The sequence below is a fragment of the Scomber japonicus genome, chromosome 8 (genome assembly GCF_027409825.1).
Source record: "Scomber japonicus isolate fScoJap1 chromosome 8, fScoJap1.pri, whole genome shotgun sequence".
In the NCBI taxonomy this organism is placed as follows: Eukaryota; Metazoa; Chordata; class Actinopteri; order Scombriformes; family Scombridae; genus Scomber; species Scomber japonicus.
Genome location: NC_070585.1, coordinates 19,743,193 through 19,760,702, shown reverse-complemented (window position 1 = coordinate 19,760,702; position 17,510 = coordinate 19,743,193). Strand labels below are relative to the sequence as shown.

The 17,510-nt window shown below is 37.4% G+C and overlaps 1 protein-coding gene across 1 annotated transcript; it reads left to right on the top strand.

Moving 5' to 3' along the window:
- The first annotated feature begins 4,492 nt into the window (after positions 1-4,492).
- si:rp71-46j2.7 (uncharacterized) lies at positions 4,493-14,914 on the top strand. The gene is made up of 16 exons (XM_053323643.1): positions 4,493-4,549; positions 4,677-4,785; positions 5,601-5,814; positions 6,165-6,307; positions 7,747-7,909; positions 8,085-8,140; positions 9,013-9,200; positions 9,298-9,408; positions 9,549-9,674; positions 10,176-10,274; positions 10,357-10,515; positions 12,060-12,663; positions 13,578-13,641; positions 13,731-13,915; positions 14,017-14,105; positions 14,205-14,914. Exons 1-16 carry the CDS (start codon positions 4,493-4,495, stop codon positions 14,301-14,303), a joined length of 2,466 nt encoding a protein of 821 aa, XP_053179618.1. The 3' UTR covers positions 14,304-14,914.
- The last annotated feature ends 2,596 nt before the right edge of the window (positions 14,915-17,510 follow it).

The following is a 17,510-nucleotide window of genomic DNA, read 5'->3' as shown; positions in this document are numbered from 1 at the left end:
TCACATGATTGTTGCTTACGCAGGACAGGGGCATGGTGTCCTTCTATGCCTCTAAACATGGCATCTATTTCCCATTCTGTAAGAGCCAATTGCAATCTTTATTATAACGTTGTGCTACTTTACCAAATATGGGACAGTTGTGGCAAGTAAAGCTGTGAGTACCAATTATTTTCATTATCAGTTAATCTGCTCATTATTTCTTGAGTTGATTGATTGATTAATTGTTCGGTGTATATAAAATGGCAGAAAAAAGTGAAATATGATTGTTACAATTTCACTGGCGACTTCTTCAGAGGTCTTGTTTTGTGCAATAGGCAGTCCAAAACCCAAAGCTATTGACTTTTTTACTACTCAAAGCATCTGAGAAGTTTAGAAGTGCGAACGTCAGGCATTTTTACTTAAAAATGTCTAAAATGATTTTGATTATCAAAATAGTTGCTGATTGTTGATAGTTGCTATTGAACTTATCGTTGCATCTCAAATGACAAGTATGTGTTTATAGTAGGCTATCAAAAACTCTACACTAAGTGTCTCCCGTATTTGACATCTGACTTGCTGAATGTTTGGACTCTGAACATTTGATATCACTGCACTGTCAATTTTTACTATAACGTCATAGGGCCACTTGGCAGCTTTAATTATCCATCAGCCTTTTGACCAGTTAAAGAGCTGCTTCCCCCTGGGTAACATAATCTTCCCATTTCAAGGTTAAATAAATGAGGAGACTGTGTTTCAATTAAGAGGCGGCTGTTTGACACGTTCTTATTAGTGATGATGTAAAAGTCAAGTTAATTAGAATATAGTCAGGTTCGCTGTCAGCCGCAGACCTTGAACATCACTGAAATCTTCCATGTGCTATTCATCAATCACTTCAGCTGTAATTACTCTTATTGAAACTGACTACATAATTGACTCTATGGAAATAAGTTAAACTAAGGTCCAACTTTGAACTATTATTCACTCTCAGAGTTTATCAAAAGTTTAATTCTGTCTCTGAAACTCTGTCTTGTAATTTTTTCCATTAGGCTCTTCAGTTAAGTATCATTAGAAATTGCTTCAAATTAAATCAATCACTTCCACCCCCCCCCCCCCCCCCAAAAAAAAAAAACAGCCAATAATCCGTGACAGTACAAATCAATGTGTTGCTCAAGTTAGCTTGAACATCTGCTCTAAATGAATCAAATGCAGATAAAGTGCTTGTCTGCAGCTGATGTATTATACAGAGAGATCATTGTGTGGCACTGCATGGTAAGTAGGATGTAGCTTTCAGACACAATCGGTGTGTCTTGGACGCTCATCTCAGAATGTTCTCAAGTGGAGCTCTCATTTTAGCAACACTATCAGATTACACGATTTACTCAGCTGGGTGTCGTCTAATCATCCTTTTAGTATTCATGGTCTTGGACGTGACCCTTGACCCAAAGAAATTAGTTTTAATACTGTTTTGACCGGTTCACCCGCAGACGCCTGTCTCAGCAGGTAGCACAGTTAATCCTCAATTCAACAAGCCTCTCCATTGCTGCCCCATTACAACTTTAACAGGGATTAGTGAACAAGAAGCAACAGGGATCACATCCATTTACACACTGTCTGTCCATGTGGCTACGTCATGCCTATTTTAGGTTACATGGGCAGTAAGTCAGACAAGTGCAGTCTACACATTTGAATTGTCACCACACAAACGTTGCCAGCAGGCAGCAGTGATGGCTGCTCTGTGTCTTAATTCATTAATGTATCTGTGTTAAGAGATTTATTTATAAATGAATTTGCATTTCCCCTTGTAGCCCTTTCAGATGACTGCAGAGCCAGACAAAAAGACACAAAAACTGTAATTTTCAAATCAACATGATGAAATATTTTAAAAATTGCACAAAAAAACAAAGCCAACCCAAACTTTAAGTTGAATTAAATTTTCCAGTTTTGGAAATGAAAACATGCTGTTTCATCCTTGTGTTTCAGTTTAAGGAGCTTTAGCTTTATCTTAAAAAACGAAAGGAAGACAGTGAGCGTATCCACACTGAGATCTATGGATCACTGATGCTCCCCTTCACACTAGGTCACTAAAAGCCTCCTGTCAGCCTGGCTGTTGCATAATTTCATCTGTTTGACTAAATTATGTCATGGCTCAGCTGGGTCATGACCTCAGCATTTCCACTCATGAAATAAAACCACACAGTTGGATAATCTATCTATATGTCACATTTAAGCTGCTCCAGTTAAATGTTGGTATTATTTTTATTTTATTTAAAAAAAAAAACCGGTATCTATTCTATTATATTGTATGGAAGTGTGTATGTCACTGAGACATGTCTGTCTGTCTGAAAGTATTTTACTCAGTTTGAATGTTTTCTCATCAGACATTCATTTACCCCATAATTTATTTAGCTATTTCCAGAGTTTCTTTATTAAATGTTAACCACACATCTGGACCATATTACGGCCAAGCGTCATGCCTCTGGTATAAAAAAAAAGGTCTGTTTGGCTCTCTGTTGTAATCTGCATCTAGTTAAAGATAAGCGTTGGCGCCACCATATGGTCACAACTGGCAAGTGCCATCCTTGAATTCATGTAAGTATAATTAATATAATAGAAGATAATATAATTAATATAATAATAATTTAATATATAATATTATAGTACTGATAATATTTAGAGCCAATACTAACATCATATTAGTACAGAGGAGCTCCAGTGACCTTTAAACCAGTTCTGCTTTCACACACTGCTGCATATTTTTCATTAACATCATCATAAGAGCTTTCATCATTTACAAGATAGAAGATTTCTGTGTGTAAATTAATTATTTATCTATTCATTTTAATTACCTCTCTTGTGGATACGTGTGATCATGGGTATGGTTGAGAAATTAAATCTGTAAATAAAATGTTACTCGTTAGTCTAAGAGTCAATAGCCTCAGGCCTTCATGAACTAAACAAGCAGCCTACACACTTTTAAATATTTTACAAACATTATCTGTGAAGTAAAAATCCAGAAATACACGAATTAAATCTGAATTTCAACTGTACGATTAAAAAAAACATGCTCAATTTTTAATGAGCAAGGTCTTCATCAATATGTTGAATTTATACGATAGATAGATAGATAGATAGATAGATAGATAGATAGATAGATGGGTAGGTAGGTGGATAAGTAGGTGGATATGTAGGTGGATATGTAGGTGGGTACATGGTTAGGTAGGTAGGTGGATGGATGGGTCCTTGCTGTCAGGTAAAGCTATAACCTGTAGATGGCATCCTGTCATAATCAACAGCAGCAGCGAGCAGCGCCTGCAGCGCCTGCAGCTAATCACAGCTCCGCCTCAACCAGTGTATTAAAGTTCATCTTTTTCCGCTGTTTGAGTTTCCTCTGTGGAGGAAATAGCGTCTTCTTGTCGGTAAAGATGAGGCTGAACAAATCGGCTCCGGCAATGTGCAACACTTATCGGCTTAAAGTAGGAGATAGGAGCAGAAAGCGCGCGTTTTAAGAAAAGAAGATGTATCTATGGCGACTCTCCATCGCCATAACCCTCGGCTTGGTGTGGTATTTTTCAGACTGTAGTCGCACAGTCACACAGTACTTTTTATGCTTCTTCTTTTGTTTTTCTACTCCGCTGTTATTCTCGAACAGCGGGCGAGAGAGCAGCACTCAAACTGACGAAGAGACGATAGAAAACCAGGTAATGAATGTTGCTCTATGGCACTGTACGGTGTTTTTATCTTCTTGCAGGAAACGGATGCGTTTAGTTGCATGTCATCGTTTAATGAGGTAGGCCTAATTAAACATGTGAATTCAATTATACATTTGTTGCTTATGCTACCACTTTAAACAACTTTACTACCTTACACACGTTAACTACTGAGACGTTTCTAAACATTATGTTAAAGTAGTGGTGATATCTTTAATCTCCTTATCAGTGTGTGGGTCAGTTATTTAACTCGTTTGCCTTGTTTACAGTCAAGTTGCAAACATACCTGAAATGTTAAAGTAATGACATGTTTGAAATATTATTGCCCGAGGTGCTTTTTTTGGGGAGGGGGTGGGTGGAATGTAATGTGGTTTGGGGAAGGGTGCAGTGTATTTTGGGCAAGAAAAACGTGTTTTTTATGCATCACAGAGCTTTTCACAGACCATTGGTCCTTAAACTTTTCACATCAAGGACCCCTAAACTGACACCAATTAGACCTCCGGCCCTTTTTGATGATCTTTTGAGTTTTATTACAGGAGGTTTATGAAAACCTTGACCAAAATATTAATAGATTATGTCTTTGTGTTACTTATGGAGGAGGAGGGGGGGGGGCTGACTTTGAGATCCACTGCCCTAGAGTTCACAATAGTTGGCTTTTACATGCACACAAGTATCCTGGTTTTGATCTTATTCTGGATCTGATGTTTAAATGAACATAAGAAGAATAAGAAGGTTTCTAAAGATCTTTGTCCAGTTATATCAACATTTCTCATTATCTCAGCTGCTCATTTCTGTACCAACAAAGAATGTTTAGAAACCTGGATCAAGTGTACAGTGTCCTAGTTTCTATTGGAGGGTTCCAGGTAGCATATCTAGGTTTTTCAAAACCAGGATTAAGTGTTTACATACCTAACACATAATGGGATATTCTAAAAAACCTGATCATATTGCACACGCATTTAAACGCACTCATAGTTTTCTGTTTTCCAGGAAACGATTGCAGAGCATTTGTCTTATGACTTGACTTATGATGAAGGTAACTGGCACGATGAAGCACTGCAACCACAGTATCCACATGTCAAGAGATCTCTTCAGAAAGGTGAGGCGTGTTTAACAAAGAAGGACATTTGTTTTTCTTTGCTGTGTTTAATTTGGCATTGCAGGTTAGAAATACTTTGCATGAATATTTAAGTCAATGATAGATAGTAAAATCAAGTTTCTGTTCTTGACCTCTTCAGAGTGTTTAGTCAGCAAATGTTGGCAGTGTTTTTACTTGACACAGTTAAAATGGAGGACAGTTTTGCATAGATGCAGCTGGAGATCACGTTACATAAAGCAAGGAGGGGCTGCAAGGCCAGAAATGAAAAACAAGCCATTTCTCAACAGATGGGTTGCATATGACTGTAATATGTAAAAGAGGAAGTATCTGTATATCTGCTTTTCATATCTCATTATCAGATGTACTCACTTTGTTGCTGTTTTTTTGTATCAATTAAATTGGTTTTGTATAATAAGATATCCGCTTTGACTGAGAATACGGGTGTTGGGGTTTTTTTTAATTTGTTGTTTTTTAATACTATCATGGAGTTTCCTTTTGAAATTGCTCAAGGTTTTTGCAAACCTTCAACTATTTATAACTTGTGGAATTAAGAAAGCTAAAATAAGGCCTTAAATGTTTTCAGTTCTAAATAAAAGATTAAGTTAAGATTTGTATCTGAAGGAAAAACCTGGAATGAATATTTGTGTTTTAACTTAAAATGAATACATTTCAACAGGATTTCTGCACCAGACATCAGATGTGAAATAAAAAACACCAAAGTAGCTTGAAAGTCCCTGAGTTTGATGTTGTGGAGGTGTGTGTGGCAGCTCAGTGTTAATGTGAATTCTCTTTTGTGCTGCGGGTACTCTTCATAGTGTTTGAGTGCGCCTACGCTCAGCTTGTTCTGCCTTGGTACGTCGTCCCTGAGCCGTGTGAGCGCCAGCCTCTGCACCAGGTGCTCAGCAGGGAGATCGACTTCGTAATCGACCGAATCATTGAACGAGCCAAAGACTTTGATGTTTGCCAGGCGGTCGTGGGCTCCATTCGCGTTTTGACACAGTACTTGCATAATGCGAGGCACTCTGACAGGTGAGACTTTACACCTTCCTCCTTTTTTAAATGACTCACCGTTTATACTGCTGCTGCTTCAGCTACTCTTTACTTTCAAAAATGTGTCTGAACTCTATAAATACCTCCAATATTTTTTATCGCCTGTGAATAATTTACCATACTTTTATTGGATCATACCTGCAGTGACATCCTCATGTTGTTTCTTTTTGATAAGTGATGTTTCAAGGGAAGTGCATCTAATCCAGACAGAAGATTTAGATCAAGCGATTATCAGACCTGTGGTGATAAACATCTTTGATCCAGTTTAGTACTTATTAATCGTTGGATTTTCGTCTCCATTGCCTCCCCTGTTGTGTATTTTGTCACAGAGAGGTCCTATTCAGCTCCAGAGAGGAAGAGATGGCAGTCCTCAGAGAGTTTTCGGATGCCCTGGTACGTAACCTTTTCTCCAAATCTCTCTGGGGCCACGAAGTCAACCGCTGTGCCTTAAACGAGATTGTTGCCTTAAAGGGTAAGAAAGCATTTAATTCTCTCTCTCTGCAGGAAACCAGTTTTACATAAGGGCTAAGCCTTCAGTGACTTCTTTTTCAAGTGTGAATTGTGTGTAATCCTTTATTGTCGGTGGCACTGTTGAGCTCAGGACATGAATTTTGGGTTACATAAAAGGAAGGATCCTTTCACAGTGATTTGCCAATTCCCTTTATGGTTTTTTTTAGTAACAGATAACGTATTTTATCTCTTGAGGGTCTTACTGTGCAGTAGGGTTTGCAATTATGCATATTGCTCAGTTAGAATAAATGGCGTTAATTAAAGAATTATCTGCAAGTCAAGGCTGTTTCTTATTTTGTTGGCCCAAAACAGCTCATTTCTGACAAGTGTTTTCTTCATAAATAACTGAGTGTTATTAAATAATTGGGAACAGTTAGCAGTTTTATAAAGGCGGTTTATTACAGCAAACAGGAAACTGACAATACACTCCTAATAATAGGATGATGTTTCTATCAATTTCAATTCTTAATCTTGATGCATTTCTGTAACATGATTGCTTGGCTACATATTTTACAAGATTTGCACCAGCTATTTTTAACTACTGGAAACATTAGAAGTGAAAAGAAATGTTTCAAATTGTTTCACATTTTGGAAAATATGGTTATTCATTTTCATGCTTGCAGTTGGATGAGAAGATCAATATAATGTTCATATCAGTGGGATAAATGTGAAGTTGGAGCCAGGAGATGGTTAACTTAACATAAAGACTGGAAACAGGGAAACAATTAGCCTGACAAATCCATCAGCAGCTTCTGTGAAGCTCACTAATTAAAGCATTATAGCTTGATTGTTTAATCCAAACAAGAATTTGAAGAATATGTCAAGTTATGATATGATTTATTTATGATTATAGACATTAAGAATCCAATGGATGATATGTGAAAAGGAAATCAGTTGTTTCCAAACATGTTGCCAAGAAAACAGACCTGGAAACCAAACAAGGAAATCTTGAAATTTAAAATTGCATCACCACAAATTAGACATAAAGAATAAATGCAACAAACTTCAACTAAACATCAAAACCACCTCAGTACAAAGGAACAAGTTCACAAGTTGTTATATTATTTATATGATTGTCTGGTTATGTGCCAGGCTGTTTCTTTCTTGGCTGGGAGTTTTAGAGGTGTTGGACAGAGCCAGCCCTGCTGTTTCCTACTGCCTCCAGGCTTGAAATATATTCAGCTAAATTAACCAGCTACTGCTAACTCTAAGCAACAAAGCAAATGAAGGTGTTTCCCAAAATGTTGAACTATTCCTTTTTAAATGTTTAAATTGTGGAACTATTACTGACTGTGCAGCTGTGTTAAGAGGATTAGAATCCATTGATTAGTGTTGGGTGTGAAAATCTAGCCTCAGGATTTCAGTGTGTTTATAGTCACAGTGTTGGTTGTTTTTCTTCAGGGCTGGGGCATTTGGTGACATGGCTGTCCGACCCCGACAACCTGAACCAGCTGGTGGTGAGCCAGCTCGACAGCGTGACCCCCAAAGGCTCTGTGGAGGAGCTGTGCGCATCAGACCCGGAACTAGCCTCTCTGGCTTCACAGGAGGGCGAGGGCAGTGAAGTGTGAGTAGCTGTCATCTTTTGCGCCCCGCCAGCTTCACCCAGTCATAGAGAGCCTCAAAGCAATGACTGTATCGGCCACCTTCTGTGTTTGAAATTGGAACTGACCTGGTTTTGTTTGCTGACTGTTTTTTTTTCTTCTTTATTTTTTTAAATATTTTTCTTTGGGGATTTCTAGGAGCTTTGAGGAGGCAGGAAGTTCAACCAGCATCAGCATCAAGGGCAAAAGGAAAAGTGAGTTGTTTTTTTGTTTTGTTTTTTCTGAGTGAGCTGTTGAAATGGGCTGATGTAATACAAAAGCTCTTTCACACTTAAACCTCTAAGAACAATAGATGTGATTACCCTGCCTTTCACTTTTGATTGAAAAATGGCTTCGGATGAAGATAATGGAGATTTCAGAGAGGCAGATGGAGTAGTTATGTGTTCAAAGAGTAGAGGCCTGTGTTTGCAGAACGTCTTCTACAACAGTTTGATGAATAGCAACGTGTTCTCATCTATGTGACATTACGTTTTTTACCAGCCTGCATTTCGGCGCATAATTACTCCCTGTTTCCTTTGTTTGTTGGTCCAGACGACTAATTACACAAACGACAAGCTGAATGCCAAATGATTTCTTTGCTGTCTTCAAGCAACTAGGGTCTATTTGTATTGCAAACAATTCAACCGTAATGATGACTGAATGAGAATTGATTATGTTATGATAATGAACCATCTGATGTAATAAATATGCATATCTTCTCTAATGATTGCATTGTAAGTTCTGCAAAAAAAACTTCATTTGTCATAATCTGTAAGAATTTTCAAACTCTGATGGAATATTTAATAATTATCAGGCCATCACCTACATCATAGCATTGAAAGTTTGATTGCTAATCATGTTTACTTTGCCTGCACGCTTAATCAAGTGTACATTTTATCCAGCAAAGTTTTCTCCCCCATTTCAAGATAAAGGTGAAATGAATTGTTGCTCTCTCCATATATTCTACTTGCATCTGAAGGAAAAACAATGTGTACGAAAGATAGTAAAAATAAGGTAGAACCGCAACGACGGAACATAAGTTGTGAAATTATCTCACTTTTTGATATGTGACTGTCATACTTTTCAGGCAACAAGTTAAAAGAGGGATGGTCAAAATTTGTAGACAAGATAAAGACCAAGAAAGCCAAGAAGAAGAAGATGAAAGGTATGGAGCAGAGGCTGGTGATGAGGTTAATGTCCCTCCAGGGCGACATGGACGAGGATGATGTCAGTAGCAGAGAGGGCTCGGTTCACAGCCAGCAGGACTCTGACGGGGTGAGGTCACCGCAGGTAACGCAGTATATTAAACTGAAGGCGACAGTTTGTGAAGCATGACAGATTCATTGTTGCTTTTTGGCCAAACACTCATTAGGAGGACAAGGATCTGGAGAAGTACTTGACAAGCGTCCAAGAGGACATGATGGAATTCAAGCTGTCGTACGAGATGTGGTGCGTTGGCTGCTGGCTTGTCAGCATCCCTCATGTGAGTTATAAATATCAGTGACAGAGTGGAATGTCCAGGAGGCCTGTTATATGCCTGCTGAGGCTCTATAAAAGCTTGTCCTTGGACGGTATGTTAATGTTTGAGCTTGGTGTTTGAAGTCGGATTTGTCTGTGTTGTAGGTTGACTGGGATACTGAGGAGCTGATCTTTACTGTTCACCTAGAGGAAAAGGACAGCCCAGAGAACCTCCAGTGGGATATCAGAAAGTCTTACATGGACATAATATATTTCCGCAACAGATGGCAGGTAAAGGGCAGCCAGATACCTGTTTTGCTTGTGTTAAATGTGTAGTATTCCTGCTTTTACTTAATCAATTCACTGCAATAAATTCTTCTTAAGGTAAGTTAACTCTAATCTGGCTGAGATGTTTTTGTCCTATATGCTTTTTGGCAACATGACATTAATTAAATGTCTATTTTAATAAATCTGAGCTTCTCAGGAGTTACCTCAGGAGCAACGGAGCTCAAATTTTAAGTACTACAATACTCAGCAAAACAATGACTCTGTACTTGCCATCAACTAAGGGTAGTGACCTATTACCTGGAAATACCTTTCATACTATAGATTTGCATCACATTTTCCACATTTTTTTTCCCGCAGTACGAATTTTCTTTGACTCATGACCTTGAATATGACTTATCTGTATCATAAATTTAAATGCATTCAAATGGAGTACTGTTTTTTAAAAACTTGTATACCAAGTGCTATTAAGATTTGAAGCTCTCTTGTAATAAACTAATTTTTCAGGACTCGACCAACCTACCCTCAGTCTTGGCGCTGGATGAGTCAGAGATCAACGATGAGGTCAAAGAAAAAGCAAGACTGTCAGTGGAGCACTTCCTGCAGGTGAAAGACACAAGAGAAACTCAGATTTGTAGATACAGTTGAAATGCATCAAGGCTCAACATTTTGTTTGTTTTGTTTTTAGGAATTAATGTCTGATAATCTGATGGGCCACACACAACCGGTTTTTCAGTTCCTCTGCCCACTGGAGAAACTCTTGAATGAAGAGGAACATTATGGAGGCGTGTGGGGCCTTCTGAGCGGCTTGGCTTACATCCTGACTCCAGGACAAGAAGAAGATGAGGTAAAGTGGTAATTTTCAATAGTTCTAATTGTCAACAAGTCTGACCAAAAACTCAAAATCAACAATGAACTGATCCAAGTAACAAGTCAAAGCCTCATTTAGCTTATTCCTCTGTGCCATAGACTTCTGTTGTTGTTGTTGTTGTTGTTGTTGTTGTTATTATTATTGTTATTATAGAAGATTATAAGAAAAACAATTTAGTGAGCCACACCTGCAGTGGATGACATGTAAATGTAAATACTCACTAGAGGTCTTAATGTGTAATAATTCAAAGCCTACAATAATGTCCCAACAAAGACACTGTTACTCTCATTTAAGTAATGTTTGCTAGAATCTAGAGTAATACAATAAGTGAGCCTTTCTAAAAACTTAAATTATGTATTGGACTCATTTTTTATTTAGAGTTGATAGCACATGGTTGTTTTTCATTTGCTTTGTTGACAAGAAGAAATGTATTATAGAAGTTTATGTATATATAATTTCCATCTTTCACCTTTTCACACATGCCATGGCAATGCATTGCCATGGGAAAAGGAGAGGTTAGGATATTTCTCAGAGAATAAATGCTCCAACTGCAGCTACATTTAGATATGTTTTTGTTGGAGCGGCATGTCTGCCTGTTGAGCCCTGTTAATGGAGTGACAAGTGAATTTTAAATCCTTAATTACAAACCAGTTTGTCCTTTTCCATGCATCCATTCTGTGTAAGACTGCTCACCAAATCTTTTGCTCCATAAGAGTAGTAAACATTATGGATTTAATTTGGATTGTGATATTAAAGATAAGATAATAATGTTAATTGAAACATGATGCTGTGATATTGTCGCAACAAGATACACTGACTTTAAAGGAAGCCTTTTTCTTTAAATAGGGCAGACATTGAGATTAGATTCAGCACTGCGCAGCACAATGTGGTGCTCCATTTTGGAGCTGAACTTTTGTCAGATGAGTTATCTCCATGACAACTCCTCATTTCATTTCAAAAACCTAAATAACGTAGCAGCTGGCTGGAGGGAGATTGCCATGGAGCTTTAGGCATCTTTGGACATTTAAAGCTGTTGGCTACATGGTTTGTCAGTTCCAATAAAGAAACATCTAAATATCAAAATATAAAACATGTTTTCTGTTTTAAAACGTAAATGTAGGCTAGGATAGTCATCACCCATCTTTTACTTGAGTGGTTATGTCTCCAGTCTGATCTTGTGTGCTCTGCTGATAGGTAGGTGGTTTGTTTACATGACATAACAGAAGTGGAGAGAAAGCGTTTGATATTACACGATGCGACATGATAGTCAGACGCTCGCTTGCTGCTAAGACACAGTGTCAGACTTCAGAAATCTCTCTTCAGAGTCACAGACGACATTATGCAGCTGTTTTCGCAGGCTGTATAATACTCCATTACGAGTAAACTGAACATCATGTGTAAAATCAGTAGGGTGCCCTTTTCAAAAGTCATATTTGTTTGTTGTCGGTGTCTGCCATGCTGCACCATAAAGGTCAGAGCCTCAGTCAGCTGTCAGAGCTTGTATTTCTTTTTCTTTACAGAACTCAACCCCTCAGACAGAAGACAAGAAAGAAATCATAGTGCCATCTCCACGACCAGCATATCCACATCAGCCTTTCGAAAACCCAAGTGCCTCAACTGAAAAGGGAAGTGATGCTACTGGTGTAACAGTGCCATCAATTCTTATCTCCCAATGCAAGTCTCATTCAAATCTGCATGAGGAAGCAGAAGAAGAGACAGAAACCGAAAAGAAATCTGTCGCAGGCTTTGACTCAAGTGAAAGCTGCTCTCAAGACTCTGATAATCCCTTAACCTCTCACTTTAAAATGATCTTCAGAGGACTGACCCGATCCAGGTCACAAGAGTCTCTGGCCTTGACAAAAAATGCCAGTGATGAAGACCAGCCTCATTCAGGTTTTACATCACACTGCAGCCAAAATGGAGGCTTACATGAGTGGCCTCATTTCAATATGAAGTCCCATAAAAAGGAGAAAATATGTTCCAAAGGTGGGTCTCTCAAACCTAAAGGGAAGGACCAGGGCACTGTGACAAGAGGGGAGGACTCCCAGGTTCAGAAAAGTCCAGCCAACCGGGAGCAGCTAGAGACGACCAAAGCCATGTTTGATCTGCTGAAAGAAATATCTGGTTGGTTCACTGTTTAAAGTCAGCTGGTGTGGTTCAGTGCATTAAGAGTTTACCGACTGTTGTTAGTTGTCCATTTATTAGAAATTGGTACTTGACTGCCAACATTTTTCAAAGCATAATGGATCTTTTCAGATTCATCATTGCATTTTTTCATAATTTTTGAACGTAATTCTTGCAGTGAACATTTGGTCTTCTTTATTAATCATTATTTTTAGGTGTAAACATGGCTGTTTTTATTAGACCTTTTGCATTCATGGACTTCCAGTCTTGACATTTTGCTGCTTTGTATTCACAAGCCATGTTGTCAAAAAGTGAAAATTAAGTTGTAGACAATAATCAAACATTAACGGTTCCATTACATAAATTCTTAATCATACAGGTTGTAGGTTATTTGGACTGCTTAGTCAAAGGTAATTGAATTTCAGTGCTTGGTTTACAAATGGAACTCAATCAGGAACATAACCTTTGAACTTTTCAAGAAAACTTCAAACTTGTGACATTTAATTTGTTTTTTTAAATCTAAAACCATTGGCTCGCTGAAGGAAGGAAAATGCATTTAACAATTCTAAATATCTGTAGAAAATGTTAAATGGACTTTAATCAATATTTTAGGTGCTAACATTGAATGGAAAGGCTTCATGTGTAATGTGAAAGGATTTCTTAAAGTGCTGAAATCAGAGAATTCAACCCTGTAGCTCTGCAAGTCTTTGTTGCCTCTTCTAGTTTTAGTTTGGTTTTATGTCTGAACATTTAATGTTTTGTTGTATTTCAAATAATAATTAATGCGCCTATTAATTATTAATAGGTAGAAATATATCATTTATGACAAAAAAGCTAAAACATGCAAAAACAGAAATTGTCCTCCTGTAGAAGTGCAATCTAAGGCAAATCTAATACTCTTCTTTTCTTTACAGGAAACTCCATTCTTATAAACATTTTTGATACCATTTTGAAACCTTTCATGCCGATCTTAAAAAAGTAAGCTTGGTGCCACAATACATTCACACACACATGCATGTATTCATTTATTTGTTCTATGAGTGACTGTGAGCTGTATTTCTCTCCAGGAAAGTGAACACTTTCTTAGACAAGCTCAACCCAACAGAAACACAGATGGCCGCATACGTCGACACTCTGCGTGACAAGCTGTGGCCAGAGTCACCAGCGGGAGCAACACCTCCTCAAACTCCTCGTACAGACGAGGACAAAAATGAGGCCAGGGATCGAGCGCACAACCTCATTAATGCTAAATGTAGGTGGCGCCTCCCCGAGCTTTAACAGGAAATATTGTCGTCGTCGTTGTTGTTGTTGATGATGATGCATCTGAAACATTTTTTTATGTTCTTTCCATAGATTCAAACTATCTTGTCCTCAAGAAGACGGATATGGAGTCTGTTTTTAATCTTTTGCAGAACAGTGAAGAAAACAAAACGCTGGTCTATGTGAGTATCCAAACCTTTGCTAATTATACCTAATTTGCATGTTTTGTTTAATATTGTGTCAATCTTGTTCTGATTATGTTGCTGATGTTTTTTTGACAGATGCTCCTGTCATTCCTGTTTCATGAATTTTTTCCCAATGAGCATTCCCTACATTTGAGCGCTGCTGCCCTACACAAAGTGACCAACTCCAGCACCTGATCTGTGAAACTGTGATCTGCTATCCTGCTTGTGTTTCTCATGGTACTTTTTTGACATTTTAGAACATGAAATTATTTATTGAATGTCTGTCTTTAAATGCCTTTAAATATGTTTGACCATTACTTTATCAATGTCAAACACCCTTTTTATGTTGTTTTTACCTCAAACCTGTCAGACATGCTGTGAATTTCTTCCTTTGATTCGTACAGTATTTAGTTCACTGTCAGTGTGATACATTTTGACATATTTGTGTTTATTAAATCAGAAACTAATTTTGTGGGAGCTGCCTTTTGAAACCTCTTTATTGTTAAACTCGAAGGAGAAAGTTAACAATGATTTTATATTACAGTTTGAGTTTCACCCTACACTGTTTCATGTGAATGAATTTGAATTTCCTAAAATATTTTGTCACTTCGAGCACTTACCACACTGTAAGGTGAGTTTGTATTCTGGTTGATTTGACTCATATATCAAAACATGCTGTCAAAGGAAACTTGATATAATGTAAGTACTTTGAATGTATGTCAATTTAAATATTTTAATAAATATATTTCAGTCATATTTTTGTCTTGGTGTATTTAAGTTGAGTTTAGACACTGTGAAAGTCTTTGCATAAAAGTCGATTTAAAAATCGAATAAATTGGTTACTGATGTCCCTGGCTTATTTGCTCTGAAACAATATTTGGGGAAAGATGAGTTGAACGAGTTAATCCACTCAGTGAAATCCTGTAAATGGAAAGTGAGATGTATTAAAATAATTATAATAAAAAATGTTTGATTAAAATGTCTTGGTAATTTGCTTTCACGTCCCATTTTTCTATCAGATTACATCAAATGTGCAGAAAATTCCTCAGCTTTGAACCAAATATCTGCATCAAATCTGGCTCGTACTACAGATTTTTTTTTTGTGCTGTCAAAAACAGTGCTGATTCAGATGAAAGACAGCAATTTGTCGTGCTTTGCAGTTTTGCTAAAACAAAACAATGAACCATAACCAACAACTGTGGCAGTTTTTTCTATAACACTTAATGGAAATGCTGGTGCAATTTCATTATGGAAGTGTAACAGAATTAATTAGAGGATTATTGTGGTCCAGGTCACAGGAGGGAGATTATCTCGCAGTGCAACAACATTAATTCATTTTTTGTTGACTTCAGTACCTGAAGCCAAGTAACATCACACTAAATAAAACACTTTCATTTCCAGAAGTATAAGATGGATTATGATCCAGCCTAAAATGATGACTTGTAAACATGAATTCAGACTTAAAAACTTATGATGCAAATATTTACAGTAGGTACAGTAGAGAAGTCAGTCTCTGGATCAATTCAGTCTTCAATAAATAATTTTAGTTGTCTAAATTTAGCTCAACTGACCCACTGACATTTCTCAGAACAATCTCACCATAAGGTCTACTTAGCAGCTGTTCTGGTTCATCAGCAGATGCTCACATTTCATGTTGGCCTATAAGACGTCCAAAGTTAATTCTTCACCTTGAAGCTCATGTGATGTTTAAAAGCTCCACAGTAGCAACAAAATTGACCTTGTTGTGCGATTGTGTTATCTGTTGTTTCCATAGTAAAGAGTGAACTTTGAACCTCAGATTTTAGACCAACATGATCCAGACATCCTTGAAGGTGCTTCTTAGAGAAGAGGGAAATTCTTCAAGCACAATGAATCCTTAGATCATGTGAAGTGATTAAAAGCTCCAGAAAAGTTCCCAAATGGACCATGTGGTGGGATTATTTTCACAGCTACAGAACATTATTTTAAATTATAATGGATATTATAAGTGTCCAAAGAAAATAGAGTCTTGGGTTTCAATATGTCACTAAATAAAATAATGTAACATATATGTGAATATGTGTTGCTGTCCTTTAAGTGCTCAGAGGAGTGAAAAAATGGGGGCAAGTGTACAAAACAGACAGAATGGAAATTTGCATTTGCACATAAACTCACCATGCACTAATGCAATCCAGTACAACAGATTTACCATAAATACATATCTGCTATATTGGAGCATTATACTGAAAAAGGTTTATAATATTTTGTCCACTCTATTAACATGAATGAGGGAGGAAAAATATTAGGAACACTATTCAATACAATGCACTCTAGTACAGCACCACCACCACCACACATTATGACCTTAATAATACATATAAAGTACAATTTATGGCAGAGCGATTGGATTGGATTGCATTACATTGCACAGATGTTCCTAATAAAGTGGTGGGTGAGGGTACATTACCATGGCAACTCCACCTACAGATCAAGGTGGTGTGATTTCAATGAAAGCACCAGAACACCTACTGCATGGACCATGTGGTGTGATTATTTTGTCAGCTACTGCATGTATAAGGCTTCTCTAACACTGTGAGAATAATGGGAGCAGAATTAAGAGCAAAATCAAATAGACATTTTCAGAATTAAAGGTTATATTAATTAAAGAATGGATTCACAACTTTATAGCCTTTATTAAAATAACAGTTAAATGCTCACATGAACAATGAAACATGTTTTATTGCTGTAATCATTCCTCTTGTTCATACTCACCATTAGAAGATCCCCTCATAATGCATTTATAATGATCTGAAGGAAAACCTCTTTCTATATCTGATGAGCTGGATGAAATTACATTATAGGCCTATCTAAAATGGACAGCATATGGTAGTTTGGATGTATACATTATGTGAATAGCATATATATTTACTTACATTTTGCAGTGTAAAAAGCCAATAAACAACATGTTAAAGAAATAGACTTTAAAAATAGTGAAGCTAAGTCAGTGGTTCCCAACTTGTCGGGACCCTCATGAAGGATCAGTGGATTATCTAAAGGGTTGTGAGATGAGAGGACTGGACAGGACAGGAAAACAGAAAAAAAAGTCTGACATAAATTTGTTGGGGTTATTTTTCTCCAAACCTTCCTCAAATGTTTGCTTTATTTGTTGTGATTTACTGTATTTTATCTCCTTATCGCCTTTAACAGTTATTAAGAATGAAACAAGATAAATTCTCTTTCATTACAATACAATATATGACTTTGCTTTGTTTTATGGGCTCATTAACCAAAGAGGTTGGGAACCACTTTAGTGCTCCTGAGCAACATCAGGTCTCTGTTTCCTGTCAGGTCCTGCAGCTCTTCCTCCTCCACACCAGCAGGGGGCAGTGTGCAGATTATCAGCAGCACGCAGGTCGCTGTGTT